At 41.2% G+C, this 16,927-nt stretch overlaps 2 protein-coding genes across 2 annotated transcripts in view; one reads left to right on the top strand and one right to left on the bottom strand.

Moving 5' to 3' along the window:
• Positions 1-2,339: 2,339 nt before the first annotated feature.
• LOC111671795 (NAD-dependent protein deacylase sirtuin-5, mitochondrial) lies at positions 2,340-8,864 on the bottom strand. Its single transcript, XM_023429000.2, has 9 exons — positions 8,745-8,864; positions 7,380-7,495; positions 7,137-7,270; positions 6,255-6,480; positions 5,266-5,353; positions 4,355-4,408; positions 4,085-4,208; positions 3,422-3,537; positions 2,340-3,306 (listed from the first exon to the last, which is right to left on the bottom strand). Exons 1-9 carry the CDS (start codon positions 8,834-8,836, stop codon positions 3,228-3,230), a joined length of 1,029 nt encoding a protein of 342 aa, XP_023284768.1. The 5' UTR covers positions 8,837-8,864; the 3' UTR covers positions 2,340-3,227.
• Positions 8,865-10,015: 1,151 nt separating this feature from the next.
• Positions 10,016-16,927, top strand: part of phactr1 (phosphatase and actin regulator 1) — a 34,670-nt gene continuing 27,758 nt past the window's right edge. Inside the window, exon 1 of the mRNA XM_023428926.2 lies at positions 10,016-10,210. Coding sequence (XP_023284694.1) covers positions 10,099-10,210 — 112 coding nt within the window. The 5' untranslated portion in view covers positions 10,016-10,098. The remainder of the gene's footprint in view (positions 10,211-16,927) is intronic.

Here is a 16,927-nt window from a genome sequence, read left to right as displayed (position 1 = left end):
CATTTACCACTTTGGACATTTACTACTTTGAACAGAGCCATGCTACTTGTTCCTACTTGTTTCCAGTCTTTGTGCTATCTTCTAATCTAATTCTCCACCAGACAGAGAGTTAATAAACAGATTTATTTATTGTTTTCGGGTTGTCCGTATGTACGACCATACGAACGTCCATCTGTCCGTCCGTCCGTCCGTCCGTCCGTCCGTCCGTCTCATACTCGTGGACACAATATCTGAGAAACTTTGGCAGAAACATTCCCTAGGACTCAAGGACGAACTGATTAGATTTTGTTGGTCAAAAGTTCAAAGGTCAAGGTCAGGGTGACCTCACAAAACACTTTTTAGCCATAACTCAAGATTTCACTCAGTATTTATGACAAAATTTCACACAAATGGTGAATATTTTATATGACTCTGGATAAACAGGGATGTAACGGAGGCATACAACCAAGAGGCAGTAATTCTAGTTTTTCTTTAGAATGCAAAATGTCTCCTTAAACAACTCAGAATACTATTTGTGTTCAGTTGATGAGGGAATATACTTCCTCACTTTCTATGTCTGCTGAGTGATGAGGGCAGTGTGTTTACAGGATAAAGAACTTGTATTTTCAGGCACATTACACTCTGACCTACATTTTTCCTTTCCTTGTTTCGCTTTTCTTCTCCACCTTATTTCAACCTCTCTCATACCCTCTCTCTCTCTTTCTCTCTCTTTGACAGACCTAGCTGGGCAGTACAACTCAGATTGGTGTGAAATCGCCGCCTAACAGGCGGGAAATTGGCTCTGTTATTTTTGGAGCAGAGTCATGGGGGACCGTCGGACCATCATCCTCTCTCTAATGAGCAGGTGATGGAGGCGTAGCCGGGGAGGGAGGGATGCATGGTGTCTCAAACACGACACACATGGCAGATGTACAGATGAGAGCTGAGAGGGAAAACAGCAGCGACAGATGAAGCAGAGAGAGAAAAGAGGGAAAGAGACGCTGCAGTTTCTTGAAGCTAATCTGAATATCACCATCAGATTAGCCAAATAATCTCTGTTGACATCCTCCACTCCTGCAGATGAGCGTCAACAGAGCTGGACTTGGCCTGTGCACAGTGTGTGTTTATGCTGAGGTGATGGAAGTTGGGGGGGGGGTGATTTGGTTGTAGCTAAGCAGGGAAGTGTCAGGGACAATCCTGTCTTCAGCCAAAGCAGAGCATCGTCTGTAGATCAGCGATTTCCAGCCCCCCCCCCCTGCACTTTTGGTTTACACTTCCACAAGTCTGTTTTAACCCATTAAGACCAGATGAGATGTACACACATAATATATAATTTTGTCATTTTTAAAACATGTAAAATTTATTGTGATTTACTGAAACTCAGGTCAGGAAGGCAAAATCCATTTTGGGAAATGTATTTTGCAAGAGAGGATTTATATACGATATACCAATAACTTCTTCAGTTTACACACGGATGATTATTGTTTTAAGAATGAATCCATCCTTTCATTCTTCTATCAGTAAGAGTGGTAGAAGCCGACTCTGTGAACCATTTATCAGCTTCCTGTTTTAGCAGCATGTGGTGTTCAGGTGTTACAACTGACTCAGGTTATTGGGAGAAGTGTCCTGTGCAGTCAGGCTATCTTAGCTGGTAGGTTATTGGTTATTGTGACATTGTAAATACATTTTTGTAATCCTACTGTGTTTAATTTCCTTCTTTGTGGATACCCCAGCTATACAACCTTTGACCTATGACCATCATAGGTCATCCTTGAGTCCAAGTGAATGTTTGTGCCAAATTTGAAGACGTTCTGTCAAGGTGTGACTGAGTTATTGTGTCCATGAGAATGGGATGGACGTCCATACGTACATATGGACATCTGTATGCCAGCACAGAGGCATAAAAACACTAGTCTTTCAAATCATATTTATGTGTAAGAACTCCAAATGAGCTGTAGTGTACACCAAAAAGAACTGAAGCAAGTTCACAGTTAGACTTTTTTCTAATCTCCAAGTAACTGGCTAATTTAAGTGTTTCATGTGTGAACAGCCAGCTCAGTCTTTGAGCATTAAACCGTACAGTGTTACATGCAAATACAGCACTGGACTGAACCTGTGCACAGTGTGTTTACGCTGAGGTGATGGAAGTTGAGGGGAGGGGTGGGATTGTGGCCAAGCAGGGAAGTGTCAGGCACAATCCTGTCTCCAGCCAAAGCAGAACATCGTCTGTAACAGAGAAGCTACACACACCCCACCGTCATCAGCACATCGCACTGCAGTAACACACACATCATTTCTCATTCACACTCATTTGAAACGTACGCTGTATTTCAGATACACCACATGTATGAGACACAGTCCAGTTTATATGATTCATTTATGTCATGTTAATAAGATGTTACAATCACGTTAGCATACATGTGACAAAACCTTTCCTCATGACTGGCCGAGAGCATGCACAGCCACTGGTTGAACTGGTTTAACTGGAGCGGACTCGTGGCCACTGGAAGGCATCATCCCTCAGTATTCATCACGGCCCATAAAGTCAGACAAACACTGAATTGACACAAACACACCACACATCCCAGGCAGAGCCCACACGTCCTCTGGAAGGGATCTTTGTTTTTTTTCCCCTCCGAACTGGAAGGTAGCAGCAGCAGCTCAACACTGCCCCCTACTGTCTGACATTCAGTATTCATTTAGTGCAAAAGGAGTGATGGAGTTTAGTGTTCAGCCTGTGGTGGTGTTTTATTAGAGGCTTTTCAGCTGCTTTAGTGTCTTTTTCAGCTGCTTCAGGTAATTATTTAACAATTAAATTTAACAGTTACAACTCTTACAAATCCAGAGTATACATGATTAGTGTGATTTGGCACTATAGTAAAAAACAATGTTTGCTGCAATGTAGATTTTTTAAAATAAAGAAAAAAACCCTTTAACAGCCATTAAATCAGTTTTTCTCATCATACCCTGAAGAAAAAAGAAACTATGGAGATGCAGAAGCCACGCCATCAACTTGAAACTTCTGTGAAAATTCTGTATATGTAACTATGATATAATCATATCTGTTCTTCATTGTACCTCTTAAATCAAAGTTTCCCTTTTTTGACCTCGTCTTATTTTTCATGAACCCCTTTGTCCATCTCCACGTCATCCATGTTGTGTTCTCATTATATTTAACCCATTATTTATGGTATTTGTAGCAGTGAAATCCTCCAGTGTTACACACTCTTCTCTGCGTACAGTTCCACTCATTCTATGTTTTGTTCGGTGTCGTGGCGAGCCAGTGCGGCTGGTAACGTGGTCCCACAGGGGCCATGGAAGTGGAACCTGAAACACAAACCCAGAGAGAAACATCGTCTCTGCTGTTGATGCTGTAATAATGTGAAATGAATGAGTGAAAATGTCACATGTATGTGGTGTGAAAGAAACGAATGAAACATACTTGAAGCGCATGGTGGCCGGAGTGTCCTCCATGTTGAATTCGGCCACAGGTACGCCTTTGGCTGCCACCTGAGGAGCAAACATGGCGGCTGGATACACAACTGATGATGTACCGACCTGCAGAGGGAGAATTATTTCAGTAAACTTTAATCACGATAAAGAAGTATCTTTGAAAAATGATGCAAGAGAGCAGATAAAGTTTTCAAAGATAACATTTTTTATTTCGACATATAAAACAAAAGGCTGATGCTGTCATGACTTTTCTACATTTCACATTTAATTTATAATTTTTAATATCCAATGGAACAATGCCTCTCAGTCCTTTCATCAGCTGCCTTAGCCTGAATGTTCTCCAGAAGTGACACTGACATGGATTTTCACTGTAGTAGATTTAGCGTACAACTACTTCAACCAGAAGTACAGAAGTCAATATGTCAATAATCAATAAGTATATTTTGATTGATGGTTTAAATGACTTTTTTTAAGCAAAATGCCACAAAACATGAGACTCTGCTGCATCTAGTTTGACCTTTTTTTTTTTAACATGGAGTACATCTTTAATGAAGTATAATCTGCAGATTTAATTGATTGAAGAAAGAAATTGTCATATTTAGCCCTAATTAATACCCTTTATGTACACACACACACAAACACACTCACTCACCACAAGGCAGAGGTCACAGCTGTCCAGCACTTTCTCTGCGTTGGTGAGGATGTCGGAGTCCAGAGTCTCTCCAAACCAAACCACAGCTGGTCTCAGGAGCCCGTGGCAGCTTGTCTGCTCACACCTGAAACACAGGGAGAGAGGGAGAGAGAGAGAGAGAGAGAGAGAGAGAGAGAGAGAGAGAGAGAGAGAGAAAAACACTCTTTGTCAAAACAAATAGTCTAGTTAGAAAAGAGCAGAGAATTAAAAGAGAGCATGGGTGATTCGTACCTGGGCAGCTGCTGAACAGGGATCTGGGCGTCATGTGTGTCTGGGTCTGGAGCTCTGAGGAGGGAGTTTGATGAAGAGGTTATAGGGGGAAATAGGGCAATTACACACAAATAGTCTCTACATTCCCAAACTATGTTAAAAGAAGAGATAGTTGCAGCAGGGATTTAAAACAATACTGATGTTCCTGACTGATATCATAACAACTTCAATCCAACAAAGTTAGTAAATCCAAACCATGTTAATGTTACAGTTTCATTATGAGAACATTCCTAGCCTTTTGATCATTTTCATCATCTTCGGATACGACTCATAGGAGTGTACCGTACCTTCGTCGTCATGGTTACCTGACCACCCCAACTTCCTCCTCCTCTTTTTATATCACCTGACTTCCTCCTTTCATTACAGCAGCCATTAGACGTCAAATAACAATAAAATATAACGAGTTGCTTTATGAGGTGACCTATGGGCAAGACTGTTTCTCCTTGTGAGTATTTTCTTTTATATATTCATTTCTATACTTATTTGTGATTTCTTGTCTTTTGAATGTATCCTCTGACAGTGACCTGTGTGAACTCGCTGTACTCCCTGACATGATCAGTTTTGATATTCATTTTTAAATTCATCTTACGATTTCCTTCATTTTACTCCTGCAGGTGAGATGCAGTTTAAAAGTGGAACATTTGCCGGTTTCAAAAACATCAATTTTAAATGTCAGATAATTGACAAAGTGTCTTTTAAACTGACATTTTATTTTTCACCAGGTGTTATTTAGCTCCCTGACATCTGACAGACTGCATCTCTGGCATTTTAAGCTCAAATGAATATGATCGATATCTCTCGTGACACATTTTCATATTGTTGAGGGAAACAGAGGAATACGCCACAAACACACCAACAGACGAAGTTCTTACCCTTTACCCTCCAGAGCAGCACATATTGGGCTGTTGTAATTGGATGCTTCATGACCACAGCTCATGCAGCGAGTTTTAAACAGACTTCCTGGTTTAACAAAAAAGACACAAGAAAAAGATTAGAGTTGAAAGAAAGAAAAAAAATCAACAACTTCCTTTCTTTTCTTTTTTAGAATCGTTGAATTTGATCTGGAGGATTAGACATTTCTTCAAACCTTTTCATTTATAAAGATTCCAGTTCCTAGTTTATGACGTTTTATGGACTAAACCATTGGTCCACAATTAAAAAAATATCATTGGAACAATCATGAGAATGAAATGAGAATAATCAGGCTGCAACTAATGTTAACTACTCTCAAGTAATCTGTAGGAGCTATTTACTAGTTTGTCGGTTGGTTTTTATTATTATTTATTTGTCTGTTTTGAGTTTGCATTGCTTTAATCAATGTTTTATTTTTTTTGATAATATTCTCTTTAGTTAGTCATTAGTTTCTTTATATTTTTTGCTTATCTAGCATAGTTAGTTTTGGTTAACTAGTATTTTGTTTATTTTGGGTAATACTATGGGCACATGAGGTTATTTAGGTAGGTAGGCTGGTTTAGGACCAGCATGCACCTGGATGGTCAGCAGGAAACATGTTCCCTTTGTTCCTTGGATTGCTGCTTGTTTGAATGAATAAATCAAAAAGAAAATGGCTTTGTTTGGACAATATATTCTTTTGCTTGCGTAAACCACACACCCATGGTGCATCAGTGGCCTTTTGATTTTTATGTTGGACTTAAATTAATCTGAAAGATAAATAGCCACTACTAGGATCTATAGAATTCGGAATATAGTGAAAAGTGGCAAAAAAGTCAAAAAGCTGCAAATCCTTTAAAGTTCAGAAGCTGCACTTTGAGAATCTTTGATTACAAGAAAAGTTAAGAGCAGATTAGTGCAAATATTCCATCGATACCGACATCAGGTGTCTTCACTGTATTCTGCTTACCATGGATTTCCAGGATGTTTTTGGATCCAGCGCGGCGATGGAGCTCATCGATGTTCTGAGTGATGACGGTGACCTGGCGCCCCTGTTTGGAGAGCCGATCCTCGCACTCAGCGATGGCTAGGTGGGCGGGGTTGGGAATCTTTGTGAGCATGACCTCGCGGCGGTAGTGATAAAACTCCCAAACACGAGAGGGGTTCCTGGAGAAGGCCTCCGGAGCGGCAAGTTCCTAACACAAAAGAACAGCAACAGGATGATCACATGTTTGTACAGTAATTCAGTGAATTAAATTAAAATTATTGCTACATATTCTTCTTTTTCATGAGAGTTTTGCTTGGTGGCAATTTAGACAACTGAGCACAGAGTTGTCTGCAGCGCTCTGTGTTCACTCATCTTCACAAATGCAGGAAAGTTTCCAAGGAATTAAGCTTGTTGTTTTCTTCTCTGTCAGGACTATTTTCAAACTGTATGTGCACGTCCCACGATTGATTTTATAATTTTTGAAGTACAAACTCATAAATCAGACAAGAGCAGAGAGAAGTCATTGTTAAATTTCCTATGAGCACTCTTTGCAACGCTGTTTTGCGACTCTCAAAATCGTACAATGAAATTATCTATATGTTGTCTTGCAGGTTTTCCTCAGTGGTTAAGTTGGGGGTCAAACACATAAAAGCAATTCTAGCTACTTATACACAACTGAGTAGTTACAATGATGAAAAATATGACAAAAATGGGAACAAAAAAAATGACAAATGCTTCCATCTTCACAGCTACTGACTTTAAAAGTTAGATACACTACGCTACTTTACTCTATATAAATGCAGTGCAACAATTCTGCATTAAATTCACTTTGACAGCTGGTAAACGGGACAGGTAGGTGCTTACTTGTGCTTGCCATTTCCTCCAGTAGCCTCCTGCTCCTCTGAAGGTGGGGACTCCACTCTCAGCACTCACCCCAGCTCCAGTGATGATGGCTATTTTCTTGGCTCTGGAGAAAATCTCCCTGAAAGCTGCCAAGTCTGTACATTAAAACACAAATATATAAATTGAAGTGACAACAATGAAAGCTTTGTTGTCTTTTCTTTTACAGAAAGACGATGTGAGCGTAAAGGGTAAACGTCGGTCTACCTGAACTGGGTCTGGCCATGTCTCGACAGCCCCAGGGTTTCCTCAGGTGGGCATGCAGGTGAGGGTTTATTATGGCTCTACAGGTGAACTGCCGCACAATCATCAAGCTCTGGCAACTGGGGAAGAAAAATACACTATTCACAATAGAAACAGAGCTGATTTCCAATTCAGTTTGTGCTTCACATGTAAACACTGATTTGTACATTTGAGACTTTTGTACGCAAAGCTGTTTTTATCAAATAATTACAAAACGTGCAAAAGTTTTAGCTTAAATGCGGGTGAGGATGAACATTTTTTTAATCCATTAACACCAAAGTGCAGTAAACAGGTAAAGCATCAATGAGTACCATTTGAATTTAAAACAGCACCAGTTTTCCTCAGTGCACCTGCTCAGTTTTTAAAGGTATTTGGCAGGTAGATTCTAAGAATCGAAACCATAAGTGACTAAAATGAAAAGGAAATCACGTGATGAAATGTTTTGTGGTGTTTGTTCCAGCCCTAACCCTCCGGAGTCAGGGCTAATCTTTTCAACTGTTCTTACTCCACATGCATGGTCTCCTTTTTTTTCTGCACAAACATTGAATCCTCCTGTTGTGTAATGTGTGAAGAAATAAGACGGGAGGCTACCAAACTTTACAGATCTTTAGTTATAATCATTCAAAATATGATCAAAGAACAGTTTGAGGTCGTAAAAAATAAACAGTTCTTTTAATAAATGATGTATATTAGATCATGTCATCAGCACGTTCAGTTCTCAGTTTGTCTCAACATGACCATATGAATAAATTTGTCTCTATGTGACCATATGAATAAACTTATGTTCATAAAACATGTTCATTGTATTCCCTAATAACAGACAGACTCCAATAAGTTAAAAAAAAAAAGAGGCGTCAGTGAAACGGGAAATGCCTTGAAAACTTAGGTATTTATCGTTTCCACAACTTTAACTGCTTTAAATTAGGTTTCAAAAGTGACGGCCATGATTAGCTGAGAGGCAGAAAGGTCACTGTGGCTAATATTAAGCTCAGAGGTCGTTTAAGTTAGCACAAAGCCAGCCTGGTTGCTAATTATAACATGAACCAGGGGATTAAGTGTGATTCCTTCAGTAAAACAATAATGTTAATATAGTTTTTTTCCTGCGCACTAACAAGCTAAGTATGGACTTTCCTTCCTACACCTGTCGTTAGGTATGCTAGCAATAAGCTAAAAAGCTAACAAGCTAACTGTCGCCGGTACCCAAGGAAACAGCCAATGAAGCGGCGTCAGCAGCGTCATGTCACGGCGTCTCGAGCCCTCAGCTGTACATATCTCCAGGGGAAGAGCTGGGTCCTTCTGTAAGATGTGTTTTTTATTGACTGTAACTACCTGTCAGACCCGAAGCCAGCAGGACCATCAGCTGTAGGAACCAGGAAGTATTTTTTATTATTGACCAGAGATAAGCCTATCAAGAGGAACATCGAGTTAAATAACAACCGCACCTTCAAACATGGTGAACCAGCAGAGGGCGCATTTGTACCACACTAGGCTGTTTGCAGTGGAGATGTATGCAAAAGTTAATACATATTTGTAGATTTTTGAAGTGCAACCCCAGCTTTTCATTTCATGGATTAAGAAAGAAAGAAATAAAGAAAATCAAGTTAGTAATTGATATGTGCAAAAGTTTGTAGTAAGTAAGTAAGTAAGATGTTGTTGTATAAGTCACCTATAAGATATATTATTATCACATATAGACATCATCTGGATATATGAAGATAAACGAAACGTTTTAATACATTAAAACTTTAACGATATGAAATGAATGTATTTATTAAAATAACACGCTTTATAACTTCTAATATAGATTTATAATAAAATCTATCTGGATCCATCTCTTTACTGTACACACACACACACACACACACACACACACACATATATATATATATATATATATATATATATATACACACAGTATATATATGATTTATCAATCATTTGGTCTAGCTTAAGGTGGCATCTTCAGACGTCTTGTTTTGTCTGTCAAACAGTTTACAATCATAAAAGACAAAAAAAAAAAAAAAAAGAGAGAAAATGCATTTGAGAGGGTGGAACCAATGTTTCTGTTTTATGTTTTGTTTTATGATTACCAAAATAGGTTTGGTTTAACTCTCTTTATATTGACTAATCGTTGCAGCTCTACATTACCGTTTATCAGTTATCAGTTTATTATTTTCCGATTAAGTTGTTTAGTTGATAAAATGTCTATAAATTGACAGGTTCCCACAGCCCAAAGTGACTTCCACCAACTGTGTGACACCCAAAGATGTTAAATTTACAACAGAGAAAAATCCCAATTTGAGAAGCATTTTTGGATTTTAATCAAATCTCAAAATTGTTGTTGATTATTTGTCAATTATATAAAATAAGTCATTATCATTTTAACTCTCCTGTAGATATGGGCAGCAGAGAGCCTGTTGTTTCTCATTGGCCGGTTCTTAACGTGGAGCTGGAACCTGAGCAGGTGGAGCTGACTTGCAGGAAAAGAAAGGATCAGTCGCCTTTCAAGGCTCTCTCTCTCTCTCTCGCTCTCGCTCTCTCTCCCTCCCCTCCATCACCAGTACAATAGCCCGCCCCCCTCCCAAACCGTCTGCCCGGGCGGGTGCACGAGTGGCTGCTGCTGCGGCGCCGAGTCTCTCGCAGTCCCGCCGGTCGCCAGTGGACTCTGCCCGGCTGGCCGAACATGGCGGCGGCCCCGGAGGAGGAGGTAGACCGTAGACCGATCCGGAGGGTCCGGTCCAAGAGTGACACGCCTTACATCAACGAAGCGAGGATCTCTCTGCACCTGGAGACAGGTAGGGCAGCCAGGCAGCAACACGGCAGCTCCTTCATGTCTGGGTGCATGTTAGCTCCCTCCACGGGGGGGATATTGTAGTGAATCGGTTCTCGCTGGGAGAGAAATTGCTTCATCGGTTCAGTGACAGTTCCCACGCATCAGCATGACTTTGGGCTTTCATTGTGCAGGTCTGACGGTACCCATGGTGCTCAGCTGCACCTTGGTGGATGGTAACCACACAGTGACTCATGCACTGGGACGCATTTCTCACATAGACTGGCTTTTATTCCAATTATCCATGTGATATGCGATCTACTCTGCAGGGCAACGGTTAGGTATGGGAGAAAACCTAATTCCCCCCCCCCCTAGACGATTGATTGCTATTGCTCCGACTCAGACTCCGCCTTGATTGTCGGCTGCAGTGAAATGTTGTGTGAACTTGGCCGCCTCAGGCTGCTCATTTAAAATGCACTTGTTCTTATAGCATTTGGAGAGGGAGTGAGGAATTGATGCTCCGGCATGTGAGATGTGTGAGGAGCTTAAAGCCTGGTCTGTCTGCGGGTAGATAAGTTATTGTTTCCTTTGTTGCCATGGTCACGATGTTACACTGTCACGAAGCCTGGATCAGAAGCATCTTGATTTTGTGCTCATTTATTTTTTAATGCATCTTTTTAGATTTTTAGAAAAGAGGCACTTTCTCCACATCCCCAAAGGGAGGCTGCTTTAATACCACATCAGTGCGGAGCTGTCCACTGCCCCCCGGTGCTGAAAATGCCACCGAGCAGAATAGGCGAACACAGCCCGAAGGATTTGCACGGAATCGGCATCATCTCCACCAAAGATGATGATGATGATGATGACAACATCCACATTAGTAGCTACATATATGGAGAGGGCTTTCTGTTTTAAATGAGCTGCTGCATCTAAAATAGCTTGTGTTCGACCCTCCCACATAAATAGCACCGATGTGACAAATCCCAGTCACATGGTTTTGTAGGCTACAGCCCCGGCAGTCTAGGCTAGACTCAAGCCTATATTTTCCATTTCGGACAGATGCCAACTCTAGAAAATTCCCCTGCCTGGCTATTGTTCTGCTTTGTCTTAATTTTCCACCCCTCTTCTGCTCTGACATGAAGCTTGCAATGAGTAATCAAGTATGCATAGACAGTCAACTAAAATCTTGATATAAAGGCTATATTACAATCTGTTTTTAATGTGAAGCTATCCTTATTATTTGCCTGAGGCTGAGTTGACAAATACATGTGACAGACCAGCCTTACATAAATCTTAATGAGATCAGGAATTACTCACATGCCTGCTCTGTGATATCTCCCCCTTTTAGCCTGCTTAGACCTTTATGACTCATGGTGCTCAGACCCACCTACTCATAATTTCTCTCAGCTGCCCTCTCCCTGGCCCTCAACAATCTTCCTCTCCATTTTGTCTCCTATTAAAACAACGCAGCGCCTCCTCCTCCTCCTCCCCCTCCTTCTCTCAGCCAGATTAGCCGAGCCTCCCCAGTATGAGCAGCACTGTTCTTTCTTTCTTTCTTTCTTTCTTTCTTTCTTTCTTTCTTTCTTTCTTTCTTTCTTTCTTTCTCGGAGCTGTGTGGCAGGAGGAGGAATCTGAAGGAGGAGGTGTTGAAGGAGGGATGCTGTGTCTTGCTAACAGTGCTGCTGTTGCTGCTGCTGCTGCTGCTGCTGCTGGCTATTAGCTGAAAACAGAGCGGGCATGCTGTAGCTGCATGAGGCTGGCGTGGCATCATACAGAATCCAGCGGGCACTGCCAGCTATATCAGGAGAGGGATATTTTCTTTCACTCTTTCTCTTCAATTCCTGTTTTCTTTCCCTCCCGATTCGGTATAATCTAATTTTTTCTGTCACCACTGAAGCCACCCACCCACTCCTCAATTTCCATTTCCATTTCATGTTTGTGTGTTTGGCCACTACTGTTTTGCATAAATCCAGCCCACTCCTGTCTTTGATATGTATCACCATTCACATGTGACAAATAACCATGCCATGGATCAGTGTGCATGTGTGTTAATGTGCACACTTGCCTGGTACATATGTGTGTGGGAGGCTGGCAGCACATGAGTTTTGGGTGTAGTAAACAAGAGTTTATCACCAAGGCTTTTGCCAGACAGCTTCTTGTCCTTCTCCAGCAACTGAACTCAGGCTCACATGGTTTCACTACAGTGCGTCATGTTTCTCTACTGTCCACTAATGCAAAATCATCACTCTACAACTGGATGTCTTGGTACGCCAGAGGTTTTCAAAGTGGGAGGCAGGCCTCACCAGGGGAGCTCCAAACTGTTTCATGGGAGGCTCAGTGAATAGAAAGGAAAAAATATTAACTAAAGTTATTACATTAGATATTTAAAGGAAAACACATAAATGAGCCTAAATGTGTGTGATTTGGTCAAAGAGATAGTTCAGAGATACGGTAGTTTTGGGGAATTTGACTATTTTTCCCACTTTCCCAGAGTCAGAAACCTTTTTTTTAATGTATTTGGTTAAGTCTCAAGTCAAACAGCAGTATTAGGCTATCTTGGCTCAAGTGTTGAGTGTCTGTGGGATCAAATAACATAATCATGATCCCATAGGCATCCAGGAATTGAGCAAAACAAAGCGAAGAACAAAGAACAAAGGTGTGGCGACGTGGGATCTTTTTTCAAGGTTTGTCTGAGGGGAGGCTCACAGTCTCAGACTTTGAAAACCCCTAACCTAGGCCTTTCTTCACCTTCACCTCATTTAATTTGATTTAGAGAGAATGGGTAACAATTTTAAACAAAGTATGTATGAACAGATTTTGAAATTAGCTGAATCTAATATGGAGAAAACCTGCTAAAAGTTTCTGTCATTACCCTCTTGAACCCAGATTTTGTCTTTAAAAGGGATTTTATAGTTAGAAACAATATTCCACATTATAGGTTTTATAAGGTATGAGCAAAGTAACTGTGAGAAGTATTAGTTTGTGATTGCTGCACTGTACACCTGGTTAGACATTATTGGGTGATACTCATCAGCTGGTAGCCAGAGGAAAGAAGTCAGGGGCGAATAAATGAGTCGACAGATAGTTTGACTTAGACATGGGCGACCACGGTTCACTTCCTGTTTCCTATACCTTCAGTCAGCGTTTTCTCTCAACCGTGTACCAGGACGTTTTGTACACGTTTTTGTACTCCAACAATAACCCTTACTTTACCCACATAGTTGTTGCACAGGAGTCTTTACCAAACTAAACCAGTCACAGCTCAGTGTCAGTGTCAGATCAGTAAACATTGTTTGTTGTCCCAGAAAACAATGACAAATGACATATTTAGTCATTCAGTCTGGAGGAGAATTTAAAGATTTATCAGTCTATATATGCCCATTTATTAGACAAGATTCGTTTCAAAGTCTGTGTTTTGGCATTTCTGTTGTGCTTCATCGTCTTGAGCCCATCCAGATCCCAGGCAGCACAGCTCTGCTCCAGAAATGTAAATCCAGGTCAGCTTGGTTAGAGCTTAGCCCCTCTCACAAAGACCAAGATGCAGGCATTACCACGCTCTCATTCAAAGTGGGAGAGCACTAATACAAACCTGAATGAAAGACAGAGACAGAGAGGGCTTAAATGAGAGGAGGAGGTGGAGGAGCAGGAAGAGTCGAAGGAGGAGGAGGAGGAGGACAGGATGGCAGGATGGAGGCTTTTAAATTGTAGCACCATGAAGACTGGCACAGCGGAAAAAGAAACAGTGTTGGCTGTCGTCCATAGAATATGGTGGGAACGGTGCTCACACAAACTACCTCCCACTATCTGAGTAATACTCTTCAGTCTCCCTCGTCTGCTGCGTCTCTGTCTCAGGCGCATACGTCAACGCTGCCATCTGCATACATTAGCCGGGCCTTGGACAGCGGAGTGCCACGACTACCTGGGCAGAATACAAAAACACAGGGGAGGAAGTGTGAGGGCTTTAAATGCAGAGAAGTACTTCCACTGCCTTGCTGCCTCCCACTGAACACACAAAAACCCCTCACTCTTCATCCGCTGGCACGTGGGTTCATCCGTTCAGCCCGGACAAGCTAGCCATTGTGCAGCGAGAGAAAAGCTGAGCCAAGAAAGGCGTATGACTCAGACTTAAGCTGACAATCAAGATAGTGGGAAGGTCTCTCAGCTGTTGTGATGACCTAACCCTAAACCTAACCCTTGGGTATTTGTACGCCGTTGTGGGCGTGTGAGGGTTGGGCACTTTGTATCTTTGTCTGGACCACCAGTTACAGTAAAGAGCTGAAACGATTGGTAGATAAATTGTTTAGTCAACTGACTGAAACACTTTTTGATATCCAATCAATTGTTTTAATCATTTTTCAAGTAAAAATACCAAACATTCCCTTGTTGCAGCTTCTCATCTGTGAAGAACTGCCCCTTGTCTTTGTTTAATAATGTTCAAGTGAACTGGAGATGCCTCCATGGGATTTAGCAAATAATGGTGAACATTTTTAACTATTTTCTGATAATGTATTGACCGAATGATTAATTGAAAAATAATCAATTCTTGTAATTTGAAAATGAAAAATAAATAATAAAATCTGCATTTGGACTGGACTTTTGGCTGAGTGGTTGGCTGATGTCATAGACTCTACATATTCTCAGTTTAATTGTATGGGATCCAAACTACTTGGTTACTTGTTTAGTTGGTACAATGTTGGTAATTCGATTGTGTTGTCCAGCCTGAAGTCCTTGTGAGGAAGTGTTGTCATTTATCCTTTGGTTGTATCCACATTCCCTCAACCTGCTTTGTCGACCTCTGCTTCGCAAGTTGTCAACAAATCCCATTCTACACACTGGACTGATAGCTTTTCCTTTCAGAGACACATGTCAAGAAATTGGCCATTTACAGCAAATGGTCAAACATTTAGATTTGGCAGAAAGGACTCATTCTCCCTAATAAACACATAAATGATCATTAAAGAGCTTAGTTCAATCATCAATACCAGAGACTTGGTTCATAAGGAAGAGGTTGGGATCCTGGAGGAAGCTGTGGCTCTAAACAGCACTGGCTGGTTTGAGCAGAGAGGTAGTGAGAGGAATCAGATTATAATGATTGTGTCCTGTATGAATATGATTGGACATCATTAGTTAGCTAGTAGCCAAACGGTTGATGGTGAAGCATGAATAAAGGAGCTGATGCCAATCACCTGCACAGTGCTCTGCTAAAACTATGCTTCAGGCAGTGTGTACTGTATCGTCTGTGTACTTTTACACAGTAATGGTTTTATACTAAGACAAAATGCCACAAAGAGAAAGTTAAAGGTTTTTTCAAACATTTGATGCTTACTTTCGTCGATCTTCCTGGTGCTGTCTCACCACCATTTTGATTCATGTCACTGTGGGACAAAACATCAAGAATCTTTAATAGGTATTCTGACTTTTTCAATGTTAGTGCCACTTTCTTAAAACTACTAACCCTTTACAAAGAGTTTATAAAAGTTGTCATTGTTGGTTTTAACAATGGTTTTGGAATTTATAAACGTTTTAAAAAGCATTAATAACAACATCTTACTTGACTTTTTTTTCATACATGTTCAAAACCTTCTCAGGATTAGTGTGTAGGATGGAACTGGGACAATCTCAGTGACTTTTGTTTCCCAGAATGTCTTTCTGAACTTGTTGCATTCAACACTCATATGTCAAGGAAGGTGATACCAAGAGAAGACATATGTCCAGTTGAGATGTCTCGGTTACTCAAACTGCAGCGTGTGTGGCTGCATTGCATTATGGGCTTTGCGTTAAACTGTCGCTGGAGGATTTCTGTCTCTCACTCTGTAGATGGATTGCTCCCAGGGTGATTGTTAGAGGAATGCACAAAGTGTTGATGGGGTATTGTTTTCCTCTATTCTGCAGTGTCACAATATTGCAGTGAGAGGGGAAGTGCTGCCATGGAGTACCATAAGATCCGTTTCTGTCACCACCACCTTTGTCGGTTACATGAGCAGGAGGTAAACCTGTGAAACTGAGGTAGATGTGTCAGGAACCACAGCGGAGTTAGTTGATGTCATGTATTTATGTACAAAACAAACAAAAAAACGATTATCTTTATCACTTTTTTTATCACTTACATATATTAATAGATGTAGAACCTTTACAAATCCATTTTTTTGTGGGTTTATATTTCTTGTTATTGTGCATGTGTGTTGTTATGTCATCTCTGGTTCTTAAGCCTTGACTGTTGGTTGCGTGCTGTGTTTTACTCCTCCTCGTACTGTAGCCTGTCTGTGAGCCTCTCTTTGATATTCGTCACCCCCTGTGGTTGTTTTAAGTGTGCCCCCTGGTGGTTCATCCCTGGGCACTTCAGCCAGGGTGTGCGGTGGTGGTGGTGGGGGGGGGGTTGTTGCCTGAGTTATCCTTCAGCAAAGAAAAACCACAAAATGCAGTCAGACATCCAAGACACATCACCAACTAGAAGCTGTTTCTTTAACAGTGTTTTATTTTTTTTTAAAGTATGCTTCCTGTATTGGTGAAGGCCACCTATCAAAACAGATGAGCTGCATACAGGAGACAGAGAGGGAGAGGGGTGACTCATATCCCTGTGATGTGAAGTCTCACATTCACACATTCACAGTGAAGTACACACACAGTCAGACACACACACACACACACACACACACTCTCCCACAGACTCTGCTGTACTGTCACTTTGTATTAATTCAGCACACAGCGGGTCCAGCCAGAAGTGAGTGAGGGTGGGGTCGGG

The sequence above is a fragment of the Seriola lalandi genome, unplaced genomic scaffold, assembly GCF_002814215.2.
Source record: "Seriola lalandi dorsalis isolate HSWRI2012SDOR001 ecotype SW California unplaced genomic scaffold, Sedor1 jcf7180002054885, whole genome shotgun sequence".
Lineage (NCBI taxonomy): Eukaryota > Metazoa > Chordata > Actinopteri > Carangiformes > Carangidae > Seriola > Seriola lalandi.
The sequence above is the reverse complement of the archived record's forward strand: the minus strand, read 5'-3'. Positions and strand labels throughout refer to the sequence as shown.

What these genes read in the sequence shown, in the direction of transcription:
- LOC111671795 (XM_023429000.2), bottom strand. Translation starts at nt 8,836, where the DNA reads ATGTTCCTCTTGATAGGCTTATCTCTGGTCAATAATAAAAAATACTTC. An exon ending in GCTGGCTTCGGGTCTGACAG is followed by an intron (nt 7,496 to 8,744) that starts GTAGTTACAGTC and finishes TTTCTTCCCCAG; the next exon opens with TTGCCAGAGCTTGATGATTG. An exon ending in GCTGCTCTGGAGGGTAAAGG is followed by an intron (nt 4,409 to 5,265) that starts GTAAGAACTTCG and finishes CTCCCTCCTCAG; the next exon opens with AGCTCCAGACCCAGACACAC.